General features: G+C 40.4%; 1 protein-coding gene across 4 annotated transcripts in view; it reads right to left on the bottom strand.

Annotated features, from left to right (window-relative positions):
- The window catches only part of RBM33 (RNA binding motif protein 33), a 94,030-nt gene extending 70,535 nt beyond the window's left edge, over nt 1-23,495 (bottom strand). The window contains exons 1-7 of one of the 4 annotated variants that reach the window (XM_028750621.2): nt 23,475-23,495; nt 16,159-16,237; nt 13,255-13,303; nt 9,347-9,423; nt 7,226-7,538; nt 5,637-5,756; nt 2,694-2,865 (exon numbers count right to left, since the gene is read on the bottom strand). In XM_028750621.2, the coding sequence (XP_028606454.2) occupies nt 2,694-2,865; nt 5,637-5,756; nt 7,226-7,538; nt 9,347-9,423; nt 13,255-13,303; nt 16,159-16,237; nt 23,475-23,478 (814 nt within the window). In that variant the 5' untranslated portion in view covers nt 23,479-23,495. Of the gene's footprint in view, nt 1-2,693; nt 2,866-5,636; nt 5,757-7,225; nt 7,539-9,346; nt 9,424-13,254; nt 13,304-16,158; nt 16,238-22,550; nt 22,838-23,474 lie in introns of those variants that run through there. The other 3 variants (XM_077936750.1, XM_028750623.2, XM_028750620.2) reach the window with 3 other exon arrangements.
- Between the last annotated feature and the right edge of the window lie 1,250 nt (nt 23,496-24,745).

Below are 24,745 nucleotides of genomic sequence, written 5' to 3'. Positions count from 1 at the left end.
TAAATCAGGACCAGATAATCCCATATGGTTCATAACCTAGACACCTGCAGTTATTCAGCCCAATACAACACTGGTCTCTAAATCTGTACTGTAACACCTATGAATCTGAAATTTCAAGCCCTGGCTACCATATCTGCAATGATTCCTGTTTCACGTACAAAACTCCTCTAACTGCGACCTGGTGAGTTCACATTTCCTTTCCTCAAAAGCACACTACTTTATCCCACCTTAAATATTTTTATTTAAATGGGAGCAGAGTATTGGTTTTGTTTGTTATTATAGTATGTTTTTTTGTGTTTTTATATTGTAAACCACCCTATGGTCTTTGGGTGGGTGAAAGACAGTATAAAAATAATAATAAATAAATAAATAAATACTAAATATAGTAAGTAAAAATACAGAAATACAGGGGGCAGTACTAATGCGTACAACTGTTGACATGAATATGTGAACTATAGAGCTCCTTCCTGGAGGCTGCCATTTGCAGGTCTCCCTCCAATCAATCACTGTTTAAATGCCTATGTTACTTTCGTAAGAGACCTGAGACAGTGATGCACCTTAAAAGGGTATATCTATTATTATGATTTATTAAATTTGTATACCGCCCTTCACCTGAAGATCACAGGTTAGTTCACAACATAAAAACATAAATACATAATCAAACAAAAACAAACCAATAACCCCCCTCCGACAAACACATTTAAAAGGCCACGGAACAGTTAATCAGCCAAAGGCCCGATTGCAAAGAAACATTTTTTTCTGGCGCCTAAAAATATGTAATGATGGCGCCAGGTAAGCCTCCCCAGTGACAGCATTCCACAAATGGAAAGGAAAGGCCCGTGCTTGTGTTGCCAATCTCCAGACCTCTTGTAGAGGGGGCACACAAGGACGGCCTCAGATGATGATCACAGGGTCTGGGTTGGTTCATTTGGGGAGAAGCAGTCCTTGAGATAAGCAACAGAAAACACACTCCTGAGGTTGTCGCATCATGGGATAAACCAGCATGTTCTGTTCTCAAACTACACAAGGCCTTTGTATTGATTCTGAAGCTGAGAACATTTCAAAAGCAGACTTGTTTGCATGTACTTTTGCAAGATGGCACACTGAGACCGTAAATAATTCAGTAGCAATCCTGCCGGTTCCACCTCACTATGATGACAGCATAAATGTGAGAGTTCTTTCAGGAACCATCTTTAATCAGCCAAACCTTCTAGAAAAGTGTGTGTTGGTGGAAAGACCTGCTTCCATGCTGAGCAGACATTGCGTGTCACCCTAGAGATAACACGTTTGTTCCCAAATTGGGAAAGAGACACACATCTAGACGTAACCAAAAGTATATTCTTTTACTTATGTAAAACTGACGTGAGACCTATCAGACAGATATTCACTGTTCCTGGACATTTAAAAAGTATTTTCCTTTTAACAACTTTGTTTCTTGGACACAGTAACAGTCTCAGTCACCATTATGACAGTCATCCAATCAATACCAAGGAATGAACAGCATATTCCAAAAAGAATTAGGAATATTAGGAGTTTCCTATTAGGAGTTTTTATTTTTATAATTTAGGCCTTCCTACCTTGTGCCAGTTGCAGCAACCCGATAAAAACAATTATCAACCTAATATAATATGGTATCTCTTAATGTTAATAGTAAGCATGACTGCCATGCAGATTTAAAATAGATCATGTAAAAACGGCAGATAATGGGAGCTTTCAGTGCAAAGGGTCAGTGCATCTGGCTGTTAACCAGAAGGTTGGTGGTTAGAGCCTACCCAGGAACTGTTGTGGGCAGGATTTCTTCATTGCAGGGGGTTGGACTAAATGAGCCTTGGGGTCCCTTCCAACTCTATGATTCTTTGAACACATCACTTTTATAATCTATTATAATAAAAGGGCTTTTGAAATTGGACATATCAGTTATTTGCTCCAGAAGAATCTGGATTTTAAAAAATAGCTTCTGAATTAATACAGTATTTTACAACCATTATGAAATCACAACCTCCTCCTAAAAGTAAAGTAGTTTAAAGTGGGGAGGGAATAGAGGAAATAAAAAGAAAGCTCCAGCTGCTCTGCTATCAAACTCTGGGGCAGAATTACACAGCCAATAAACAGAATAAATTAACCCTGCAAAATTAGTAATGGATTTACATGTGCTTTCACCTAATGTCCAAACCTGAATTTCAGAGTTACATACACAGAATTGAGCCTCAATGTGCAGCTATTGGCTACTGTTACATGAACAAGACTGCATGAACCTCACTTTTAAACTGACTGTAGTTACCCATTGTGGCCAAACTTGGGGGGAACTGCAGTTCATTTAGCCATAAGTTTGGGGGGTAATAGGGAACCGTGACTACTCAAAAACTAGAAGCCTTATCTTCTGATATCCTCATGGCTCAAGGCTCATGCAGGCTCATTCATACAAGTCTAAATAGGCATTAGAATTAAACAGGCCCATTGTGCATTTTTTTAAAAGGCAACACAAAATTGAAATGGTAGGGGAAATATTTTTTGTTACTTGCCACTAAAACTCTATTACAGACCAACTTACCAAACACTTTGGTTTGTGTTTCTCTTTGGTCACTTTAGAGTAATGCTTACATATTCATACTAAACTGTACAAATAATGTGTTAGTTTGTTTAATTAAAAGCACCTAAATTCTAGTGCCATGACCACTAACCAAAAATCTTACCCAAAGTTTCTGGAATGTTTCTTCGCTCTCTTGTTACATCCGAAAGTCTAATGATTGTTCCTTCTTTCCGTTCAGTTTTGAAACGTAATCGACCAGATTCTTCGTCATCTTCCTCTTCTTCATCAGACTCTTCTTTGGTTTCTTCTTGAAGCTCTAGGTTTTCAATAACCGCCTATTAGCACAGGAGGATAAGTGTAAATTATTGGTCGGGTAGGTTTTCAATATCCTAGATTGAAGTTACTTTACATTGGCTATCTTTGCACATAGCACTAAATCATGATTTAGTCTTAAGTGTTTGACATTAACCCGAGCAAAGTCTGAGACTCACATGCTTCCTCCTCCCACATGTTCCTATTTCCCTTTCACATAAACTTTACTTGTTCTGTCATATGAGCCCAGATATTGCTGCTTAAAAACCCAACTCTGGTCAATTTAAAAGCAAGCCAACTTATGAAGACAGTGTGTATAACTAACTAGTTTGCTTTAAGCTACCATCTCTGGTTTGTACAAAACATGCCGATATTTGCTTATTCCGATCCTGATCCTACTTCTTGATGTGCTGCAAGAAAGCTCAGTACCCTATAAAAAAGAAGATTCAGCTAACACCATGAACTGAATCCTAGCTGCCTGGTGTTTCTAAGCCCTTTGTGAACACCCACCACTATTATTTGATTAGAATATTTCTAGACCAGAACAAAACAAAAGGGGAAGATGTTTAGCATTAGATGTAAGGGCTAGCACCCGCAAATGAACAGCCACTTTCACACACTAATATAGTCTCATCAGGAAGCATGACAAAGCATGACAAAGGAGGGGGGGGAGCAAGTGGCTATACCTGAAGCCATCAGTACAATGTAGCCACGAGGAAAACAACTGTAGGTTATGAAAAATACAACTTCATGTGTACAGTTAGGAAATTCAAGCCGATATCCAATGTTTTATTGGACAGCTTTTGCCACATGCTCAAAAACGATAAAGGAAAACTAATTATTACAGGTGAAAAAACTTTTAGATCTTGGGACTTGAAAATTCAGAAAAGATGGGGCTCTGGAGCTGTTTAGCTCACTGAAAGAAATGGAGGGAGGGATATAAATGCACTGTATACAAACTTGGGGTGGCTAACACAACAGAACAAGGAACATGAAGGAAGGGAGGAGGTGCTTATTACATACGCAGTACATTCATTCACCATATGGAGTTGAAATGAATCAAAAATGATAAAAAATAGTGGCATATTCAAATGCTGTATTATTCTATTATTTGGACTCATCCAGATGCCTCAGCACTTTAAGTTCAGTCACTTTACTTTCTAAGCAGTTTTCAAGCCCTTGCAATTCTATTCTCTACCATTGTAACACAAGTAGAGCATGCTGCATTTTGTGATACAGAAAATGCTTTAAACACACTTAAGAAAATACAACTCACCATGGGCTTTAAATGCCAAGTGAGCCCGTGGGTTCTGAGGAAAACACTAACTTGGGTGATGAGCCTTTATTTAAGATCATGAAGAAAAAAGCTAACTGCCTGTCAAACCATCTAGCTAAAGCTCCAACTTCCTAGTTTAAAAGAAACTGAGAACTAGGATGAAGAACCTTAAATCCAAAAGGATAATATAATCCCCTGCCTCAAATACTGGCGGAGAAAGCGAAGAGTGGCAGCTAGTCTCTTGCAGAAGAGGGGGAGAAATAAAATGCGTCAAACAAAAATGAACTTATTGCTCAGGTAATAATTGGTCTTCTCATGGACGGCTGCCCTAAGTCACTCTGAATTTCTTGTCTCCATCTGCTGGCAAGATGTCTGTTCATCCAAAGTTCTTGAAGTGTCAAGTGTCAGAATTCTTGTGGCATATAGTATATGGCATTTTTATTAAAGGTTTGGCCTTGCTTAAGGCTTCATAACCCCTTGCCTCCATGGCCCCTCCAACTCTGAAGTGGATAAGATAGGTCAGGAAAAGAGAACTTTCTAATGACAACTCTTTAGAAGACTGGCTAACTAAAATCTTGCTTTGCCAATATTTCAACTGAAATAGGAACCACTAGTTTAAATTTAAACCTCTTTACAAGCAGATGGCCAGTGATGTCTGTTCAATGCAGATAATTCCCTCCAATGTTTTGAGAGCCTGAAGAAAATTAAATTACCATTGTACATAAGTGGCTCTAGAGAGATGAGTCAGTTCCACCAAAAGAGGAAAAAAGTAAACACAAATCAAGAGTTGTTATCACCATGTACAACTTATCAGTTGTGCAGCCCTACTTGTAATTAGGCTTATTTAATTACAAAGTGATGCCAAACAGGTTTATTTTTGGCCAAGAGCATACTAGTTCATGTTTCAATGTCGCTTCAGGTGTTAATAAGAGAATAATGAAGAGAAAAAGCATAAACTACTAAAATCTGCAGGGGAGAGGTGTGTGTTTCATCCTTTCCCTCCTCTACCCTGGCCTACTGCCACAAACCCATACCACAGCTAACTGCCAACACTCCAAAGGATAATGTTAACGTACCAGCTAAGGAAACTCATATATGAGCAGAAAAAGTGGGGTTGGCCAATGAGTGGTCACGTGCAGAACTACAAGTAGCTGTGAGATCTGCCAGAAGAGGAGAAACACGTAACAGTGGGAGTAGCGGATGAGGAGGAGCTGAGCATTCCAGGCACACTGTGTACGTGTCCCGAGGCCCTCAATGATAATGGCAACTGCTGTCTGTAGCTTAGAAATGTTGGCCATCCTGACAAATAGAGCCGCTCATAGCTTAGACAAAAGAACATGTTTCAAAAGGCAAGGCTAACAAAGAATCATTGAACAGCTCCTCCTCCTAAAAGATTCACATGAGGACTGCCAAGAAGAGACACAAACCAGACAAAACCACTGACAATTCCTGAAATACTTTTCAATCCCTTGTGCTAAACAGTATTTTGCCTTTAGGATTTCACTTCTTCAAAAGTACCTCTTCCGACTCATTTGGAGGTGTCTGGGTGTCAGCAACCTCCTCCAATTCTTCTTCAGCTACATATTCTTGCTGTTCAATTGCTTGCTGCTCACTGTAGGACTGCATATAATCTTCATCCTGAAATAATTGCATGATGAAAATGTTTTAATCTTAAAATGCTTCTGCTTGTGGGAGGAAGCTATGGGAGGACACAAATTTCATCTGAAGCTGCCTGGGTCTCTTGGTCACAACTGACTGTTCTGTCAGAGCCAGCCTTAACCAGGGTTCCTTCTTAACCAGAATTCAAAGCTGGTTACAAGGAAAACCAAATAATGTTAACCATGATTTTAATGTAACACTTAGATGTGATTAAGGAAGGGAAGAGGGAATTTGAGCATGTTAGTTAAAGGGAAGGGTGAGGGAAGAGATTGGGAACCTTTTTGTTTGGTAATGGCCCCAAGTGGCATGCTCTAAGTTCAATCCATGGTGTAGGTACTAACATCTCTTGCACAAACAACTAGTTTAGGAGAGTATAAACTATGAGTGGGAAACCTGTGACTCTCCAGATTGGACTACAAACTCCATCATCCCATTCTGGCTGGGCTGAAGGGCCACAGGTGCCACCAGCCCTGATTATTTCAACACAAACTGATGGTTTCAACACAGTAGATTAGGGTTACCATAACCACTATAGCTATGAAACATTATGAACTAAATTAACAGTAAATAGCACCAATTCCTTAAGATGTTTTTCTTTTCAAATTTTAGAGAAGGCTCTGCTCCATACATAAGCAGTGCAGCACCACTATAGTCCAACAGTTTTGCCAAGAAGTATACTTCATTCCCTTTAATATCATAATGTATGCCTATGGAGTAATTTCTATTAACTCCCAACTACTAGATGCTTTACCACCTTGCACAACACTTTACTACATGCTTTAAAAGAAATAAATGAAGCAAATTTAAAATATCAATGAATACGTTGCTTCTTTATAATTTTTTTGTACACAATATTTTGGACAAACAGATAGTTATATTATTTTTAACTCAAGTTGGGCAACCGCTTCAGCAACTTAAACTGCAACAATTATGCATATGACATTTGGTGAAGTAACCTCCAACCTCTTTATTCAGCTTTAGACAGTTCTCAGTTACAAAAAAAAGAGGAGGGGTGGAAAGGAGCTAGCAGGACATCAATCACTTTGGAATATTAGCACCTTAAAGATGTCTTTAGCAGGTCAATAATCTTTTCACCTTCGAAGGACTTTATCAGATCGTGTCTAAAGCCTGGATAAAAGCTTTTGCATTAAGTACTTCTAACAATTGGCACTGTCTCCCCACCACACAAAGCTGTTTTTTCCTTAAGGATACAATCCTCAAGGTCATGATTCTCAACTGCCTTCCAGAATGACAAAGGAGCATTACCTACAGCCAAACAAGCTGTCAACACAAACTTTGTCACAGCCTAGATAAAGAAACTGGCAGACAGTGATAATAGGTCTAATTTTCCCCACATCCCTAGGGAGGTAAACAGATTTCAAATCAGTCTAAAAACCTAGGCATGTGGAGCAATGTTATCTCAGATAATACAATAGAAAGAAACTCACTGTAAAATCATCTAGAGGTTCATTGATTTCGAGATCTAGCACTCCATCATTATAAATCTCTTCTTCTCCCTGATCTTCCCCATATTCTATTTGGTCTTCTGTCAGCTCAGCCTCTTGGCCTTCATACTGCCCTTCTTCTGTGTATTCCCCAGAATACTCTTCAGGCACTTCTGATTTGTCATAGCCCAGTTCATCCTCCCCTTGTTCATACTCTGAATCTTGCTCAACAGACTGATCATTGGCATGCTCCGAGAGTTCAAAGGATGTAGCTACTTCAGATGTAGCATTAAGACTAACTGTGACACCTTGAGTGCTATGATAAGAGTAAAAAAAAAAGGAAAGATGAAAAATCAATATATTAACCACAGTATGACAACAGGATGTGTGCATGTGCATTCTGTACAGGATGCAGATAGATCATACAGTATCTGCATTCAATAGCAAAGTGCATAGCTCACACATTGACTTGACTCTATGCCACAGACTCATAATATGCAGACTTATACCACAGCTTATCATCAGCTGCAGGCTATTTGACCAGAGGAATCAAACCAACCAGATGGTCTAACAGGTTAGGCTGACAAGGTAGCCAAGCAAGCTGCAGTTCATGTTAATTCCCAGACTACCGTACACTATCACAACACTCACTACTCATCAGCCTGAGCTACATTAATGCTGCCAGACATCAATTTGGACTTTCATTCACTTTTATTTCTTTCAATGAAATAATGCTTTTAAAGGGGTAGGGCTGTTTGAATAGACTTTGAATTGGAATTTGCATCGTCTGTAAAAGTTCTATTTTAAATGTGTCCTCAAAATGTCTTATCTAGAATTTGAGGATTCAGAAGAAGTTAACCAACAAATTCTGCAGTAAAAGCCAATGACTTAGTTTAGCCAACTATAGGACCTCCCCCACCTTAAAATGCCCTTAACTACCCAGAAGGAACAATCCTCTAATTTTCTTGCCTATCTTTCAAAAAACTGACACGTTAAAGACATAGAGATGGACAAATTAATGCAGAAGAGAGTATGGGACTGAATGTTGAAGCTGTGCACCAATGCAAATTATTAGGATTTCCATCCCATTAAAAGAAAACCTAGTTGACCAGTTAACTCTACAGATTAACTGTAATCCAGTCAAATTGTTAGGTTTGTGTATGAATAAAAACAACCTTTCTTAGGCAACAATCATATAATGTGTAATATCCACTGTTAGCCAGACTCAGAATAGACCCAATGAAATCAATGGACTTAAGTTCATTATTTTCAGTGGGTCTACTCTGATTACTCGGACTTGGATATCTCTCTAGGTGTTTAAAATTATGCACGTTACCACAGGTATCACCTAAGGAGAGGCCATGTTACCTACACAAGGAAATATGGGGCTTGCCATCTGAGGTTTTCAGAAGTATTCACTGCTACACAACATTGCAATGATGTGGGATGGAATTTTTTCCAGTGCTTTATTGTTTTACAGGGAAAAAATGTTTCATACATTCATTAGTAACAATAAATGGATGGCAACTGCATATGTGATATTAGATAAGCTTGGCAATTTCAACATTTTCAGTTTTGTTCACTAAACACAAGTAAAATAGACATGCTAACTGATCACTCTGGGAATTTAGAAAAATTGTCAATGCAGATTGAAAAATTTCAAATGCAAATTACCCTGTTATTATAATTCATGTAAGAAAATACAAAATTTTCAGACAAATCCACACAACTACTTTTTAAAGCTGATAAAATATTTTTATTTTTAAATATTTTTAGACAATTATATATTGCAGGCCTAAAATTTAACCAATTATTCAATTGGAATGTCTCGTTAAAAATAAACTCCTGTTGGCTTCCAAAATGGAAACCAACTTTTTTAATCAGCATAATAGCACTGCTGAATGCATCTGAGAAAACAGGCTCTATATAGCAGCTGTATTTTCTTCAACTTTTAAAACTTAGTCTCAAATGTGAATTTCTAGTCATACTCTTCTAATGTAAAAAGTAACTTCTCTTCTCTTCCCAGTGTGAAACACGTGAACACCCCTATTTCGGTAAGACTCATTCAAGGCACTGATCTAGAAACCCAATTACATTATTGGGGCGAAGCAGTAAGCGACAAACCTGAAATGTTGGTCCTCTTCGTTGTCACTCTGTAGAAGATCATCATTCAATTCTTCATCTGACATATCTGACTGCGTCTAAATTTTAAATTTAAAGAATTGCCCTTGAGATAACCCAATATGTAACATTTAAGAACACAGCAAAGAAGGCTGCTCTCTCAGCAGTGAACCTTTTACAAGTAAGCAGCATTCTTTCATGATTAACACTGTTCTACGGCTTTACTCTGAACAGCCCATGAACCAATTGATTAGATATCTTCAATATTTTCAGACTCGGAGCCCACTTTTAACCCAAACATCTTTTACCATATATATGCATGGTGGTAGCGCTCCTGTTGCAACCCACCTTCAATCAGGCTGCTACCCACAAGTGGGTCCCAGCCCACCAGTTGAAGACCATTGGATTAGAAGAAAATAGTATAAAACTTTGTATTTAAACGAGCTGCATAAAAAACTGATGAAAATTCGTATTAAAAAAATCAACATTCACAAGCAATTTCAAAACTTACAGTAACAGCCTGACTTTGAAGAAGGAAAACACATTTTCCAATATTAGGGCTAGACAATGTAATAAAAAATCAGTGTGGTGCAGTGGCAAGAGTGTTTGATTTAAACCAGGGAATCCGAAGTTAAATCTCAGCTCAGTCTCAATACAGTAAGCCGACAACTTACGTGCGGTTACGTTCCAGGGATTGGGCCTAAAGGCAAAATTGTGTATAATAAAAACATATCAGGTGCAATGGTGGGTGGGATTGTCAAAGCAGTTTTTTCCCCTCTACGTCCACCCAATTCCACCCCTCTTTTCCATTATTATTATTTTTACCAAGCACATAACGTATATGCGCACAAGGTAGATGTGCATAAGTTGTAGGCTTACTGAACTCAAAAGGCATCTTTGGGCCAATCACTATCTCTAAGCTTTACAACAATTTGTTAAGGAAGGTTTGGACAGAAGGGAGAGACCTGTGTACGCCACCCTAAACTCCTTGGAGGAAGGCTGGTATAAATAATAAAGTGGTTTGAAAGTGGTAGCCATGAGATCTTTCAAGACTCCTCAGAATCAGAGCTTACATTTGAAGAATGCCTACTGCCTATGAAAAACATACCAGTGTCGGTTATAAATATAAATATTTATTTATAAATATAAATAAATATTTATATTTATATATAAATATAAATATTTATATATAAATAAATATAAATATTTATATATAAATAAATATAAATATTTATAGAGTAGTGGAATGGAAATGAACAAGAGGCCACACAAAGGGAAGATAAAAAGAATCTGGTTTTTGCACAATCACATATCTAACTTGATCTCTTGACCAATAGGAGTTTGTAGTATCAAAGCTTGTGGCAACACTGCTGGCTAGAAGGTTCAGTTGGCAAGACAAGAGACCAGAAACTGTGCCATGAAAACTAAACACCAAACAAAACTGGAAAAAAGCCAACAATTATTGCTGAACTTACAGAAAAACTCCTCTCACAGCAGCATGCTACATGACAGAATATTTAAAAGATGTGACCTTGGGACAATAAAGTGGGTTTTATTGGGCAGGGGTGGTGGTGAAGCACTTAGGATTTAACAAAAATATGTATATTCAGCTCTCTTACTCAACTTCTAAAGACTGCTATTCTAAAAGTTATTTTGTTATTTTATGCGCTTATTTATAAAATTTGTATACTGCCCTTAATTCAAAGATCTCAGGGCAGTTCACAGCGTATAAATACAAAATAAAACCATAAAATACATAATAAAAACAAGAAAACACACACCTGCAACACACTTAAAAGGATAGAGGATATAAATCAGCCAAAGGCCTGGTTGAAAGGCTAACTGGGAAAGATCTAGAGACAGAAAGTGTGTGGAAATTGGAAGGAGTTCAGAGAACAGCAGCAAAATTGCTAAAGGTTGGATAAGCTGTTATGCTGCTCTGAACACCTTCCAATTTGTTAATTGTGTTGTCAACATTTGTTTCCATCCAACAGAAAGCAGGTCAAGTAACCAAAAAAGAGGCATATTAGTACAACTTGTTTTAAAGGACAACATAAACAATTTTATATTAACCCAAAAACCACAATTTTAAAAGCAGGCTAAAAAAATTCTTTGAAAAAAGAAATAGCTTGATCGTTAAGTAGAAGATTAACAAAAATGCAACAGGGATGAAGTGAGACAACAGATCTACTACTGTTTGCTTTGTTTAAAAATGCTGCAAGGAAAATGATAGGGAAACCACCACATGATAGGTTTAAGCAGCAGTATGAACAAACCACATCACAAGCAACAAGAGGCTAGATCAGGCATAGGCAAACTTGGCCCTCCAGATGTTTTGGGACTACAACTCCCATCATCCCTAGCTAACAGGACCAGCGGTCAGGTATGATGGGAATTGTAGTCCCAAAGCATCTGGAGGGCCAAGTTTGCCTTTGCCTGGGTTAGATTGTACTAAACAATGGGTTGGACCAAACCCAAGTTAGCTGGACCCACTGAAGTCAATGATATTCAAGTCATGACTCAAAGTCAGTAAGAGAGTGGGTACTTGCCACAAGTGTTTATACTTTGTGGCCCACCATTTTTGCTATCCTAGTAGCCAAACCTCAATACTCCTTCCTTTGGTGACCTTGCACTGCAGCTCTGCATGAGATCAAACACAATCCCCTACTCCACTCTAAGCCTTGTTTGGAGCGAGAAAGAGGTAACTTGCTAGTTTGTGTGCCTAGACAACTCCAAAGCTGGGAAGGTGGCTATAATGCATTACAGGCTAGGGTCCACTTGCCACAGCAACCACAGAACCTTGTTTATAATGGATATTCCCTCCTCATTTGTTTTACTACATATACAGACCTTGTCTCAAAGAAAAGCATCCATGTTTAACATCAAACAGGACTAATAGCTACATCAAGTATAGCAATGCATACTTTGGAGAACACTGGTATTTTTCAGAGCAAAGTTAACACAAATTGCTGAATTCACGACTCTGCATAAAATATCAATATGCTCATTTTACTTTTGCCAGCCCACAGAAATGGGAAAACAGCTATTAAAAGGAGCCTAACAAGCTTTCCACCTCCAAACATCTGGGAAATTTTCTCAGCCCTCCTCTGATCTCCATAATTTCACAAAACGCTAGTAACATTTTGGCATCCATCTGTCTCAGGAGACAATGGAAGAGTGCGCCTTCAGGGGTATAGTAAAACCCTTGGAGAGACACGCTTTATTGCAAGTGGGGCAGATGAAGGTGTCCAGTTTTGCTGCTACAGGTGCACCACGGAGTTTATTCTCTCTGTGCTCCTCCCAGTGGTCATTTCTCCTCTGGTCACTTCTGTTGATATATGAACTGATTGCCTGTTTCCAGGCACTGCTATAAGGGCCAGAAAAGCTGAATGCTGCGAATCCTGTATTCAAATATCTATTTATTTATTTTTGCACTTGCCTGGCAAGATCATTGATACTTGGTATACAAGCTCCTGCTAAATATTCAGGTGAGAGTTTAAAAAGAGCTATTTGTCATTATTCAACAAGACTATTGCATACTTCAAGTTTCCCCTCAATGCAACTGCTCTATATAACCAACCTTTGGCCTTAGAACAGGTCCTTCTATCAGTAGCTTCTGTGTACATTTGTGTTCATAACTGCCCTCACACCACTTTGTGAAGTAAGCAGGAGAAACTGCCAATCTTTCCATACATGAAAGAAATAGCACTGGGTGGGAAACCTGGCTTTGTTGAACTCTTTTCAGGCTGCCATATACAAGCACATACTTGAAGATAAACACAATCAGGTTACTGTCAGAGGTGCTCCAATACACTCTACAAAAACAGAAAACCAGCGGAACCAAAGAAGTTAATGCCTTTATATATATATATATATATATATATATTTATGCATACAGCTTACTTATTTACCTTTTTGCCAGCCAGCAAATCTTCTCCTAGCAAGTCATCGTCTAATTCACTGGAAGAAAAAATCATTCACAGACTTACAATGAGCTTTCTGAGGCAAGGATTCTAAAAGCTGTTGTAGTAATTCATAAAATAGTTGAAGTTATAGAAATGAGGAAGCAATTTCAGGGTTGCCATATTTCAAAAGCAGCTTTTTTTAGGAAACCACCAAAATCAAAACTCTGCTGTTATGGGAGCCTTTTGTTTGAATAGTGAGGTAAAAATACTTTAAATAAACAAACAATTAAATTTATTATTATTTAGGTGACTTAAAGGCTAGAGACAAACAGTTACATGGTGCTTCATGATGATTCTAAAAGAACTTATGGTTTCCATTTTACCACCAGTTATTTAATATTGACTCCTCCAGATCATTTTTGCCCACTGACCCTTAACAGTACTGAAGCAGAGCAAATTAAATAGAACAAATGCAAAACACATTTTGATGTTCATCTAATTTTAAAGAAAGATTAGCAGTCTCAAAACCATAGTTAGTGCTTAATTTAACTCCTTTCGAGAAAAGCTACTTACCACAGCATAAACCTCTCATGGCAAGAGGCAGGAAACTTACTGAGCATAAGGAGTGTCACAAAGGAAGACTGCCAATCTTCATATAATGTAATTCCAACACATTTTCCACATTATCAACATTGTTAGGAGTTCTTTTGGCTCAAGTTTGTGGTCACCAAGATATTATCACTCCTTCTCCCCGATAGCTCAGTCTGGTTTTGCCATATGTTGGAGCAGCATTCAAGCCTGTCTTGTCTTAGTTATCTAGACTCTGTTTGGAGCTGTCCAGGGTGCTACTTGCTGTCTGCTGTTTTAGGACTGCAACCTCTGCTTTCTTTGCCTGATCTTACTTGGTCATGCTCACTGGCATCTGACCTCAAGATTACTAAACCTTGCCCAACTGGAATCCAGTCTCTCCTTGACCTGGCTTTGTTGACTGGATCCTGAACTGGCACTAGCAGTGCATGACCTTGCATCCCTGGACTAGCACACACATCCACTCAGGCTAGAACCCTTACCACTGACAGAACACCAGTCTCCTAATGTTTTCTCCTGAAATTAGACATGCATGGGGAGAAATGCTCATTGCTGTTCAGGACAATAGGTCAGGAGGCCATTCATCAAAGCCACTCTAAAGATACTGCATTAGAAAGAAAGTGAAAGTTCACCTATACAATTTCTGAAGAGAACACTTATCTAAGAGAAATCAACTATTCGAGCTGGAAAAAGCAACAGTTTGAGTCACCTACAATTCCTATTCCTTCCTCTTATCAAAGATTATCAGCAATTTTAATTCTGCACATCTCCTCTGTTCCCAGCCCACAAAACCAGTGGAAGCATTTGCTCTGTTGAAAAGCAGGTGCTAACTGGGATGGGGACACCAATATCCTTTCCAAGTGGCAAGAAAAATTCAGCTATGAAGTAGTAGTAACAAGATATAAAAGCAAACTGCCATTCTAGTGGTGTTCACAGCGCGAAAGATTTGGAAGAAAAAAGGATCGTGTGCAAATATTGCACTATGGGGGCCTGATCCTATGCTGTGCTGCAAAGAAATAATGTCCTGCTGCACTCATATCCTGGCTGCTGACTAAAGCAGCAGGAGTCACTATTGTTGGCACTCTGGAACTATCTCAAGGTAGTACAGAGTACCAGAAGAGGGTGGGGCACAGCTATTACAGGCCACTTGAACCTAACTGTACACAATGACTGTACAGCATTTTCAGAGACTCTTCCCTAGCTACAGCCACCATCTGTAGCCCTACACCTCTTCCTACACTATATAGATCTGAAATAGTGCCAGAGTGCCAGCACTAGTTGCAGTTGCTGCTTTGGTGAACAGGGTCTTGTTTCTTAGCTGAATACTGGGGACAGGGCTCTCACAGTGACTGTACTCTGCTTGTGGAACATTCTTCCCTGGCAGATTTGCTTGGTACTGATCCTGGTGTCTTTTCAGCATCAGCAAAGACTTTTTTTAATTTTCCCACAAGTTTTATTTAACTCTTACTGCTTTTTTTTAATGTTGTTGTTTAATGCCGTTACCTGTTTTTTAGTACTGTGTTTTACTGTTCTATTATTTATTTTAATCGTACTTTGGTAAGTTTGTAAATGTTTATATTTAAGGGCACCACAAAAACGTTAACAAAAAATAAATATGTAACCTGTTTTGAGATCTACAGGAATGATAATGTGTTAGCCACTCAATACTGCTAGGAGCTGTTGCATTCAGTTTGCCTTAAGATCTAGGGGCACCAAGAATGCAGTTCTGTACAACTTGCCTTGTATAAGATGCTGCTGTAAGCCAATGCAGCACAACTCTTTGCTTGCATCACAACAGAAGGTAGTCCTGGGTTTGAGGTCGCTAATATTTGCCACTAGCATTAATAGGAAAAATAGCAAAAGTCATAGAATCATAGAGTTGGAATAGACCACAAGGGCCATCGAGTCCAACCCCCTGCCAAGCAGGAAACATCAATTTAGATATTAAAAAATGTTTAAGAGGATTTTTAGGAACCTGTTTGTATCCAAGATAAAACATGTTATGCTTTAAAGCAAAAAATATTTTCCCCCATGGAATTCTCTCTTCTTAACTAAACTACATTTAATTATGAAGCCAACTGCAAGAGCAAGTCTTACCCTGCCAACATTTTATGCAGTGTTATTCAACTTGTTCATATCTCCAGACTAAGCTCTTCACGACAGGTGTACATTATCCACAACTGAGCATATGACACGAACACAGCAGGCAGATAACTTCATTAGTGTATGAATTTGCACTTTAAAAAATCAGGATACAAAATACAAACTCAAAATAAAATGGAATTCCATATAATGAACAACAACATTTTTAAAAGGGCTTACCTGTCCCAGTCTTCATCTCCAGTTCTCCTCCTCCAAGATCTTTCCGCACCAGGCTTATCGAACTGATCAAAGTCATCATCTGTAAGCAGAAGACATTTAGTGATTTGCACAAGAATACAGAAAGAAAATCACAGATCATAAAACAGCAGTGCTGACATTTTCTCTCCTTAGAACTTGCCAATTGCTCTTACACTTGTTCTTCTATGAGAAGAACTGAAAATTATACTAGACTTATTAAACTGAAAGGAATCCTTCTAGTTTGCCAGTAGTACCATAAATCTTCTCAATTCCATTATGTTATTGATGCTGTTCACTGCCACTGCTTTCTGCTTTCTTTGATCTTTTGATTGCTTGTTATTATGTTGCTTGTATCAATTGGGACTTGGGTGCTTCACTGAGAATCATCTTAAATAAATGTAAGCTCTTTTACGATACAATGGTAAAAACCACAGCACCCTATGACAGCAAGTTCCATAGGTTAACATGCACAATAGAAAACCAAATTAAGTTTGCCACTTATTAATAACAAGACTAAAGGGCATATTGTAAAGCAAGGGATCAGAATGACTATTTTCTGTGCTTGTCTGAAGTGGTACATGTCTCAGCTGATTTTTGCATCTAAGATTTCTATTAAGCTGCTGCTAAGTTAACAAAAAACCTGATATTTTTAAAACTGAGGTTTAACATTAAAACTCCACCAATTCCTAGTTTTCAGTAATTCCTTCCTGCAGTGAAAGACATTCCATGCATATGCAGGAAATTGACAGAAAGCCTTTTTTCCCCCTGCAAACAAGAATATGGATTTCAGAAGGCTTTCCTGCCCTGAAATGTTACCTCTGTACAAAAAGTCATGTGACATTCTCTTCAATATGCAAAAGCCATCATTACTACTCAGGTACTGACACTCAGGTACTGACACTGTGAGAGCCATTACTCCTCCTTGTGGCTGTTCCACTGAAAAAAACTTCTCAATAACCGCACACCCTCTGAAAATTCAACTGGTACCAATGTCTAGTTTTAGACACCAGCTGAAAACCTGCCTCTTTCATCAGACTTATTAATGCAGAATGAAGCTGAGACTGCAAAAAACAACAACTATTAAATGTTCTGTTATATAGCTAATCTTAATGTCTTTCATTGCAGACGGTTTATTGTATTTATTGTTGTAACCCACCCCAGGGTCCTAGTATTAAGGCAAGGATCTAAGTTTATAAAACAAACAAGTGTACCTTTTGACAAGCTAAATGTGCCTACTATAAGTATGGATCTTGTTATTACTCACAAATTCATTTGACATGACTCTTAGGAGTACAATTCCCCCATGTGTTTCAACATCTACATGAAACTGTTGGGAGAAGCCACATCAAGGTTAGGATTGATGAGTCATCAATATGAAGAGGACACTCAGCTATGACTCATTTTTCTGTCAATGAGGCTGTTGAACTCTGAACACCTGTCTGGAAACTCTACTGGGTTGGTTGAAGTTGAGCGAGCTTAAACTTAATCCAGGTAAAATGAAGGTGTTGTAGATGACTGTGAATAGATATTTCAAATTTATTCAGGACTTTCTACTTCAGCAACAACCACTTCATTAGAGCTCAGAAGCAAGCGGGTAACCAATGCAGTTCTTTTAGGAGTGGCACAATATGCGCCTGGCCAGTTAGCACTCTGGATGCCACTTTCTGCAGATCAACTAACAGTGTTCAAGGTCAGCCAAACACAGAGCACATTACAACAATCCAATACAGAGGTCTACAAAACCATGCACTACTGTTTCTAGATATTCTCCATCAAGGATGAGACATGGTTGGCAAACCTAGGTACTCTTCACTACCTAGGCTTCAAATTATCACACTGAATCTAGCAGTATCCCCTCTCCCACTTTCAGGGCAAGTGCAAACCAACCCAGAGCTGGCAGATCTTTCATTTTCTAAACCCAAGAACCAGGAACACACAACACCTCTATCTTGTCTGGATTCAATTTCAATGTGCTGGCACACATTCAGCCCAATGCCACCTTCAGGCAACTGCTTCTCCTGATTCAGAGGCAAGAGACAGACAGACAGAGCTGGGTGTCATCAACATACTAATGACACTTCATTCAAAATCCCCTGATGACAGCTTGCAACAACTTCATTTAGACATTGAACATCATCAGAGAACAGACTAAACCTACAGGACACCGCAGGTTATATCTCATGGTGCTGAATCGTAGTTCCCCAATGCTACTTTCTGGGAATAACCTCTGGAACAGACCTATTGCAAAACAGTGCCTCTCAATCTCAATCCATGAAGCCCCACTAGAATGAAAGATACTATGATCAACGGTATCAAGAGTCACCAAGCTGAAAAATGTGTAAGGCTGTACTCCCAGCATTCCTCTCCCAAGCAAAAGTAATCCATTACAGTGGTACCTCAGGTTAAGTACTTAATTTGTTCTGGAGGTCCATACTTAACCTGAAACAAGCACCATTTTAGCTAATGGAGCCTCCTGCTGCTGCTGCGCCGCTGGAGCACGATTTTTGTTCTCATCCTGAAGCAAAGTTCTTAACCTGAAGCACTATTTCTGGGTTAGCGGAGTCTGTAACCTGAAGCGTATGTAACCTGAAGGGTATGTAACCCGAGGTACCACTGTACTACAACCTCAGTAGCCTTAAACCAGATTAAGGTGGATCTAAATAATCCACTTCATTAAAGCCATGCTTGTAGTTGGGTCACTGCCACTTTCTCAAGCACCTTGTCCCTTCCCCTTGCCAAAAGAGGATATTGGTGACTGGAAGATATGTTAGGAACTTCAGTGTCCAGGGAAGTCCTCATTGAGCACAGATGGCACTTCCCTCTCCCACAATGAGTATTTGCCACACACTGCACCCTCCAATTCAACCCCCCTGGACCCAGTCAGGTTTAATAAGCCATTGAGGCAAGAGTTGAAAAGACAAGTGGTAGGCCACCCTGTAAGTTTACATTCAGACTCTCTTATATCAGTGGAAGATCTCATTAATTTCAAGATTAAAGAAAAGAAAAAGAAATTTTTGTTCATATAAATGCGAAGAAAGCAGTCAAAGTAATACCTTCATCCAGAAATGAATCTAGGCCCCATTGTGCAAAAGGTGGTTTAGGTAATCAGTGTCTGCCAAGCAATTACAGTGGTACCTCGGGTTACAGGAGCTTCAGGTTACAGACTCCGAGTACCTCGGGTTAAGAACTTTGCTTCAGGATGAGAACAGAAATTGTTCAGCGGTGGCACAACGGCAGCAGGAAGCCCCATTAGCTAAAGTGGTGCTTCAGGTTAAGAACACTTTCAGGTTAAGAACGGACCTCCAGAACAAATTAAGTTCTTAACCCGAGGTATCACTGTAGTTCTGTTAAGAGCAGTGGTTCTCAAAGGGTGTGGTGTGTCACGAGAGGATGGCAAGTGTGATGGGAAGATTCAAGGAAAATCAAAGAAACATTTAAATATTTCCGTGTAATATATAAGATCAACGTATTTTTTTATTTGCAGAGCATGGGGCATCTTTTCAAAATGAGAGCAAGAGCATCAAGTGATACTGAGGACAATCCTAACTGTGATCCAAAATCACCAATTGAACAGAGTTCTGCGAACAGTATTGGCTATTCTTCTACACTTCTCCACAACATATTGTTATGAACAGAGATTTTCAGCTCTCATAAATGTGAAAGATCAGAAAAGAGAAAGATTTATTTGTGTTGATGAGGAGATGAGAGTTTGTCTGAAATTAGACCTAACATAAATGAGATTACCTGGTTTATAATTATATTTTGGGAATGATTCATTTTCTTATGTAGCTGCATTGTTTCATACTTTCTGAGTGTCCCATGTTCATATTATAAAGTAGCTGTGTTCTACTGTATAAATCAAGCACTGCTAGGAGTTGCTTCTTTTTGTTATCAATTTAAAAAATGGAGTAGTGTGAGCAAATTTTTATTCTGAAAGTGTGGCCCAGAGAAAAAAAGGTTAAGAAACACTGGTTTAGAGTGAAAAGTCTCTAGGCATGCTAACAATGAACAGTGGGGGTTGGAATATAAAACAATTTTCCAATCCAAGGAAGATTATGTAACACAAGAATGTTAGAAGTTTTGCAGTAAATGTTTCAGTTGTGGGCTTACTTGCTAAAGCTTAGTAAGTGTTAAGGTAGCATTCAGAACCATCATTTAGAATTGCAGCATCGTTTTTGTGGAAATGAGTAATGTACATGATATATCTGACAGCAGCATTCAGGGAGTACTCTGACAAATCTTAAGTTTCCAGGCAAAGTAATGATATTAAACTGAAATCACAATTCATATTTTAAATCCAAATAAAATTATGCAAAAATAATATTTTAGCTTCCAAATAAAATCTAATAGTGTAATACCAAGACACTCAATTGTAATACCAAGACACTCAATTGGAATTCAATATTTCCTCAGGTCAGTTTGGCACTATCTCCTCTCTGATACTACTTCAAGACCCTTTAACTGCCATTGCTTCAGTTGCTCTTAAGCAAGTTGAAAAAACTCTGAGGGACTCTAGGATGGTTTCAGGTAAAGTAACTACAATGGTACCTCGCAAGACGAATGCCTTGCAAGACAAAAAAAACTCGCTAGATGAAAGGGTTTTTTGTTTTTTGAGCTGCTTCGCAAGACGATTTAGTTTGTTTCCTTTTTCTTAACACCGTTAATACAGTTGCGACTTGACTTCGAGGAGCAACTCATAGAACGCGGTGTGGTAGCCTTTTTTGAGGTTTTTAAAGACTTTGGTTATTTTTGAAGCTTTTCCAAAACTTTCCCGACACCGTGCTTCGCAAGACGAAAAAATCGCAAGACGACAAAACTCACGGAACGAATTAATTTCGTCTTGCGAGGCACCACTGTATACATTCTTATTATGGGAACAAAAAACAAAACCGATTAAAATGTTCAAAAAAAGTTTCTAACCTACAGATGGGTTACCCCAAACAAAATTAAATTCACCTAGCAAAGAAGAGGGAACATAGTACTAAAAGACTTTTTTTTCTTACTGAACCATGCTACCACAGCAGTATTGAAAGAATCACTAACATGACTGAGCCTCCCCTTCTAATTCCTGGATCCAGCACAAATTCAATTGCTGGAATAGCCAGACCAGCTAAGGGAACAGTTCTGCAGTTGAGTGTTAGAAAGACAAAAGGCCAGAGGGGAGAGTTGAGTGATGTGAGTTAGAAGCGATGCAGCAAGCGGGAGAAAGACTCAAGAGATGTTTGATTTCTCTATGAATCCAAAGTTGTGGCTATGGGAGAAACAAGCCCATTGGCGACTCAGGTTGTATATATGTGTAAATAAACCATATATCCAAAAGACATCACAGTCTCTGCTGTTACTTATTCAGAGGAAAACAAGCCCTGGTTGTCTGGAACCCCTCAAATCTTGCACCACACAGATTGGGGTGGAGTGCAACAATATGTAAAAAGGTGTTAGAGAAGCAAACCAATCTGAATAATATCATATCATTTAGTCCTTACTCCCCACTTGTTCAAATACTCTGTTTCCAGAGTTGGTATTAAGTCCACACTTGTGACATGAGACTATTTCAAGGAACAGTCTTACAAATCAGATTAGCTTCTCCTGCTTTCCTAGCTATAGAAACACGCCCATAATTCGTCCTCAGACCCACATAAATGTCTTTCAGCATTGACTTCTGGTGGCCCACTCTTCATCCTGTGAAAAGCCTGTGGTTACTGGACTACAACTCCCATCAATCACAGCTGGCTGCTGGCCACACTGCCTGGGACTGATGGGAGCTGGGAGTCCATCAAACATCTGACGGCTCACCTCCCTGATGAAGGCAGTTGGCAACTCCCCGAGCAGCTCCAGCATCAAGCGTCCCTTTCATAAGAGCATCCCACCACCCCCAAATAACTACTCCCCCGTCTGCCAGTTCCCCGATACCCCAGAACCAACCCCGCGCGCCTCTGACCAATCTATCTATCCCACTCGACGTAATCTGTAGATGAAACAAGCCCACCAGCACAGGCGAAACTCGCGGGGCCCTCTAGCTATTTCCTGTCACTGTATCACTAGATAGAGGATCATCCCACCACCGCCACTTTAGAACCCACGATCCGCTTTTGCTTCCTGCAGGCCTTACTAAATAACACACACACACCCCGCGCGAAAAACATTGAGGGGGGGCGAGGTTAAACCCTATGGAAAACAGTAGGACTTCCTTCCGAGCAAACGACGGGGCTGGCAGGGGCGCCTGCGCCACCCGCCCCTCGAGATCAGAAGCCCCCTCCCCACTCGCACGCCCCCCCCGTCGCCTCCCCGTCCCGCAACTGGGCCCCGCCGTTTGTATCCGGAGCCGGCCGCGCCCCCTCGGCCTTCGCGGGCGGAGAATTCCCCCCCCCCCGTACCTGCTCCTCCGTCCCCTCCTCCTCCCAAGGCAGCTGCCATGGCGTCGGGCCCCTGCGAGGACCCCCGCGCCCCGCCTGCTTCTATCGGCCCCGCCGCGCTGTGAGGGAGGGAGGTGGGTGGGTGGTTGAGCGCCCGCCGCCGAGGAGCTCGAAGCAAGCTAGCACAACATGGCGGCCGGCGGCTGAGGGAAAGACGACGGGAGCGGGTGGTGGCGGGGGGAGCGAACGACGCCACTGACCCCGCGCTGCACTCTGGGATACTGGAGGACCAGCTCCCTCCTTGAGGCAGCGCGCCGCTCGTTGGTTAACCCGCCGCAAACAGGCCTGGAAAAAACAACAACCCACTTCTCGCGAGCCTGCGCAGTTTCGGAAGTAGGGCGGAAAAGGCCGCTGGTGGGCGTTGGGCAGTGACGCAAAGGGCTTGGGGTGCGTGCGCGAGGAAATGGCGATCCCGCCCCCGCCGGTTTCGCTGACAAAAAAAGCTGTACAGCAATACGCATGCGCGCAGAGGAAGGCTGGCCGTTTGAAATCTCGACGGAGCAGCGGCGTGGCGCATGCGCAGAATTTATTAATTGAGTTGGCGCTGTAGGTGGGCTTTTTCCAGGGCAGCTGGGAAATAATCCGAATTAATCTTTCTTGCCGCTGCCGGGTTCCCTAGGGCCGAAACAAGGAATATATGCTTGGCATATGAAACCCATCATTCTTCCCATTCCGTCTTTCGCCCCAGCAGATCCGTGTCCTGATACTATTAGTAACAGCGCCGGGGATGAGGATGAGGATCTCGCTGACACGCATCAACACCCCCAAAGGGAGCATGCTGGTCGTGGGAATGCGCTCGGCTGCGAGCTGACGTCCTCTGTCCCGCCGAAGTGAGCCCTCGGCAGTAACGCGGGTGTTGCCTTCCCGCATCCCGCTCCAACTCACCCATTTTCGCCTCCCATTCCTGTTTTAGGAGGGGGCTCTGCTTCGTTTCGGTGGAATTTAGGCTTCAAGCCTCTGACCCGCTGGCTGACCTCGGGGGAAAGTGGCCGCCGACCCGTTCTCATTGGCAGGAACCCAAACCCCCGACGGCAGCGCCGGGTGGCTTGAATTCTGCCCTCCTTCGCCTGAACTTCTGAACCTGCCTCGCTCCGAGTCCGCTCGCGGTCAGCCCAACTGTGACTCGCTGGCCGTGGATCTCTGGGTGTCCCCAGCTCTGCTATCCTCCAAAGTCCCTTTTCAAAAAAACTGGGACTTTGTGTAGGCAGGCAGCTGCTGTTATTTCCCTTCGTCATCTTGCGATGTCCTACCTGTTTGTTTGTTTGTTTGTTTGTTTGTTTGTTCCTTTCCCGACTGCTTTTTAAATAAGTGTTCAAGGAAGTGGACTTCTTCCTTCAACTCTGTTAATGACTCCTATCAAGACCTTTTTTATACCAGCCACTCAGTCTTCTCAGTGTGTAAAGTCAGCGGATAGAATAAACACCATTAGGTGTATCATGCTGGGTTATTATTGGTGTTTAATGGTTCTTGGATTTTGTATTTCTTTAAATACCAATTAAAATGGTAATAATAATAATGTATAATAATAATAATAATAATAAGATGAATACTTATCCCAGATAAGTAATGATAATGATGAAGTCAAGGCTATCAATGGCTACTAGCTAGGATGGCTATGCTCTGTCCCCAAGGTCTGAATACAAGGTGCTGGAAACTGTAGGAGGATCTGTGGGCTTCTGGTTGGCTGCTGTGAGAACACATAGGCCAGGCCTAATCCTGCTTTTCTTAGGTTGACCCCGATTTTTAGTCATTGTGCTGGAATGGTTGGCTGGAATGGAATGAAATTAAATTGACATGAACTGCATTGTTCATTGTTGTGTATTATTTCACAATTGTATATAGGGTTTTTAGAAATCAGGCACTGTATGGGGCCTTTACTTATTTTATTTTTTATTTATTACATTTGTATACCGCCCCTATACCCGCAGGCCTCAAAGCATTCTGGGAAATGATATATAATGGATTGGAAAGAAAGTTTAAAATAACATTTGTGGAAAAACCAGAGGCTTTTTTGTTAGGCATTTTAGGTACAGAGATTCCGAAAGAGCAGAAAAGACTATTTATGTATGCGACAACAGGAGCAAGAATACTATGGGCTCAGTGATGGAAAGAAGACAAAGTTCCAACCAGAGAAGAATGGCTAATGAAGATGATGG

The sequence above is a fragment of the Podarcis muralis genome, chromosome 12, assembly GCF_964188315.1.
Source record: "Podarcis muralis chromosome 12, rPodMur119.hap1.1, whole genome shotgun sequence".
NCBI classification, from domain to species: Eukaryota; Metazoa; Chordata; class Lepidosauria; order Squamata; family Lacertidae; genus Podarcis; species Podarcis muralis.
The sequence above is the reverse complement of the archived record's forward strand: the minus strand, read 5'-3'. Positions and strand labels throughout refer to the sequence as shown.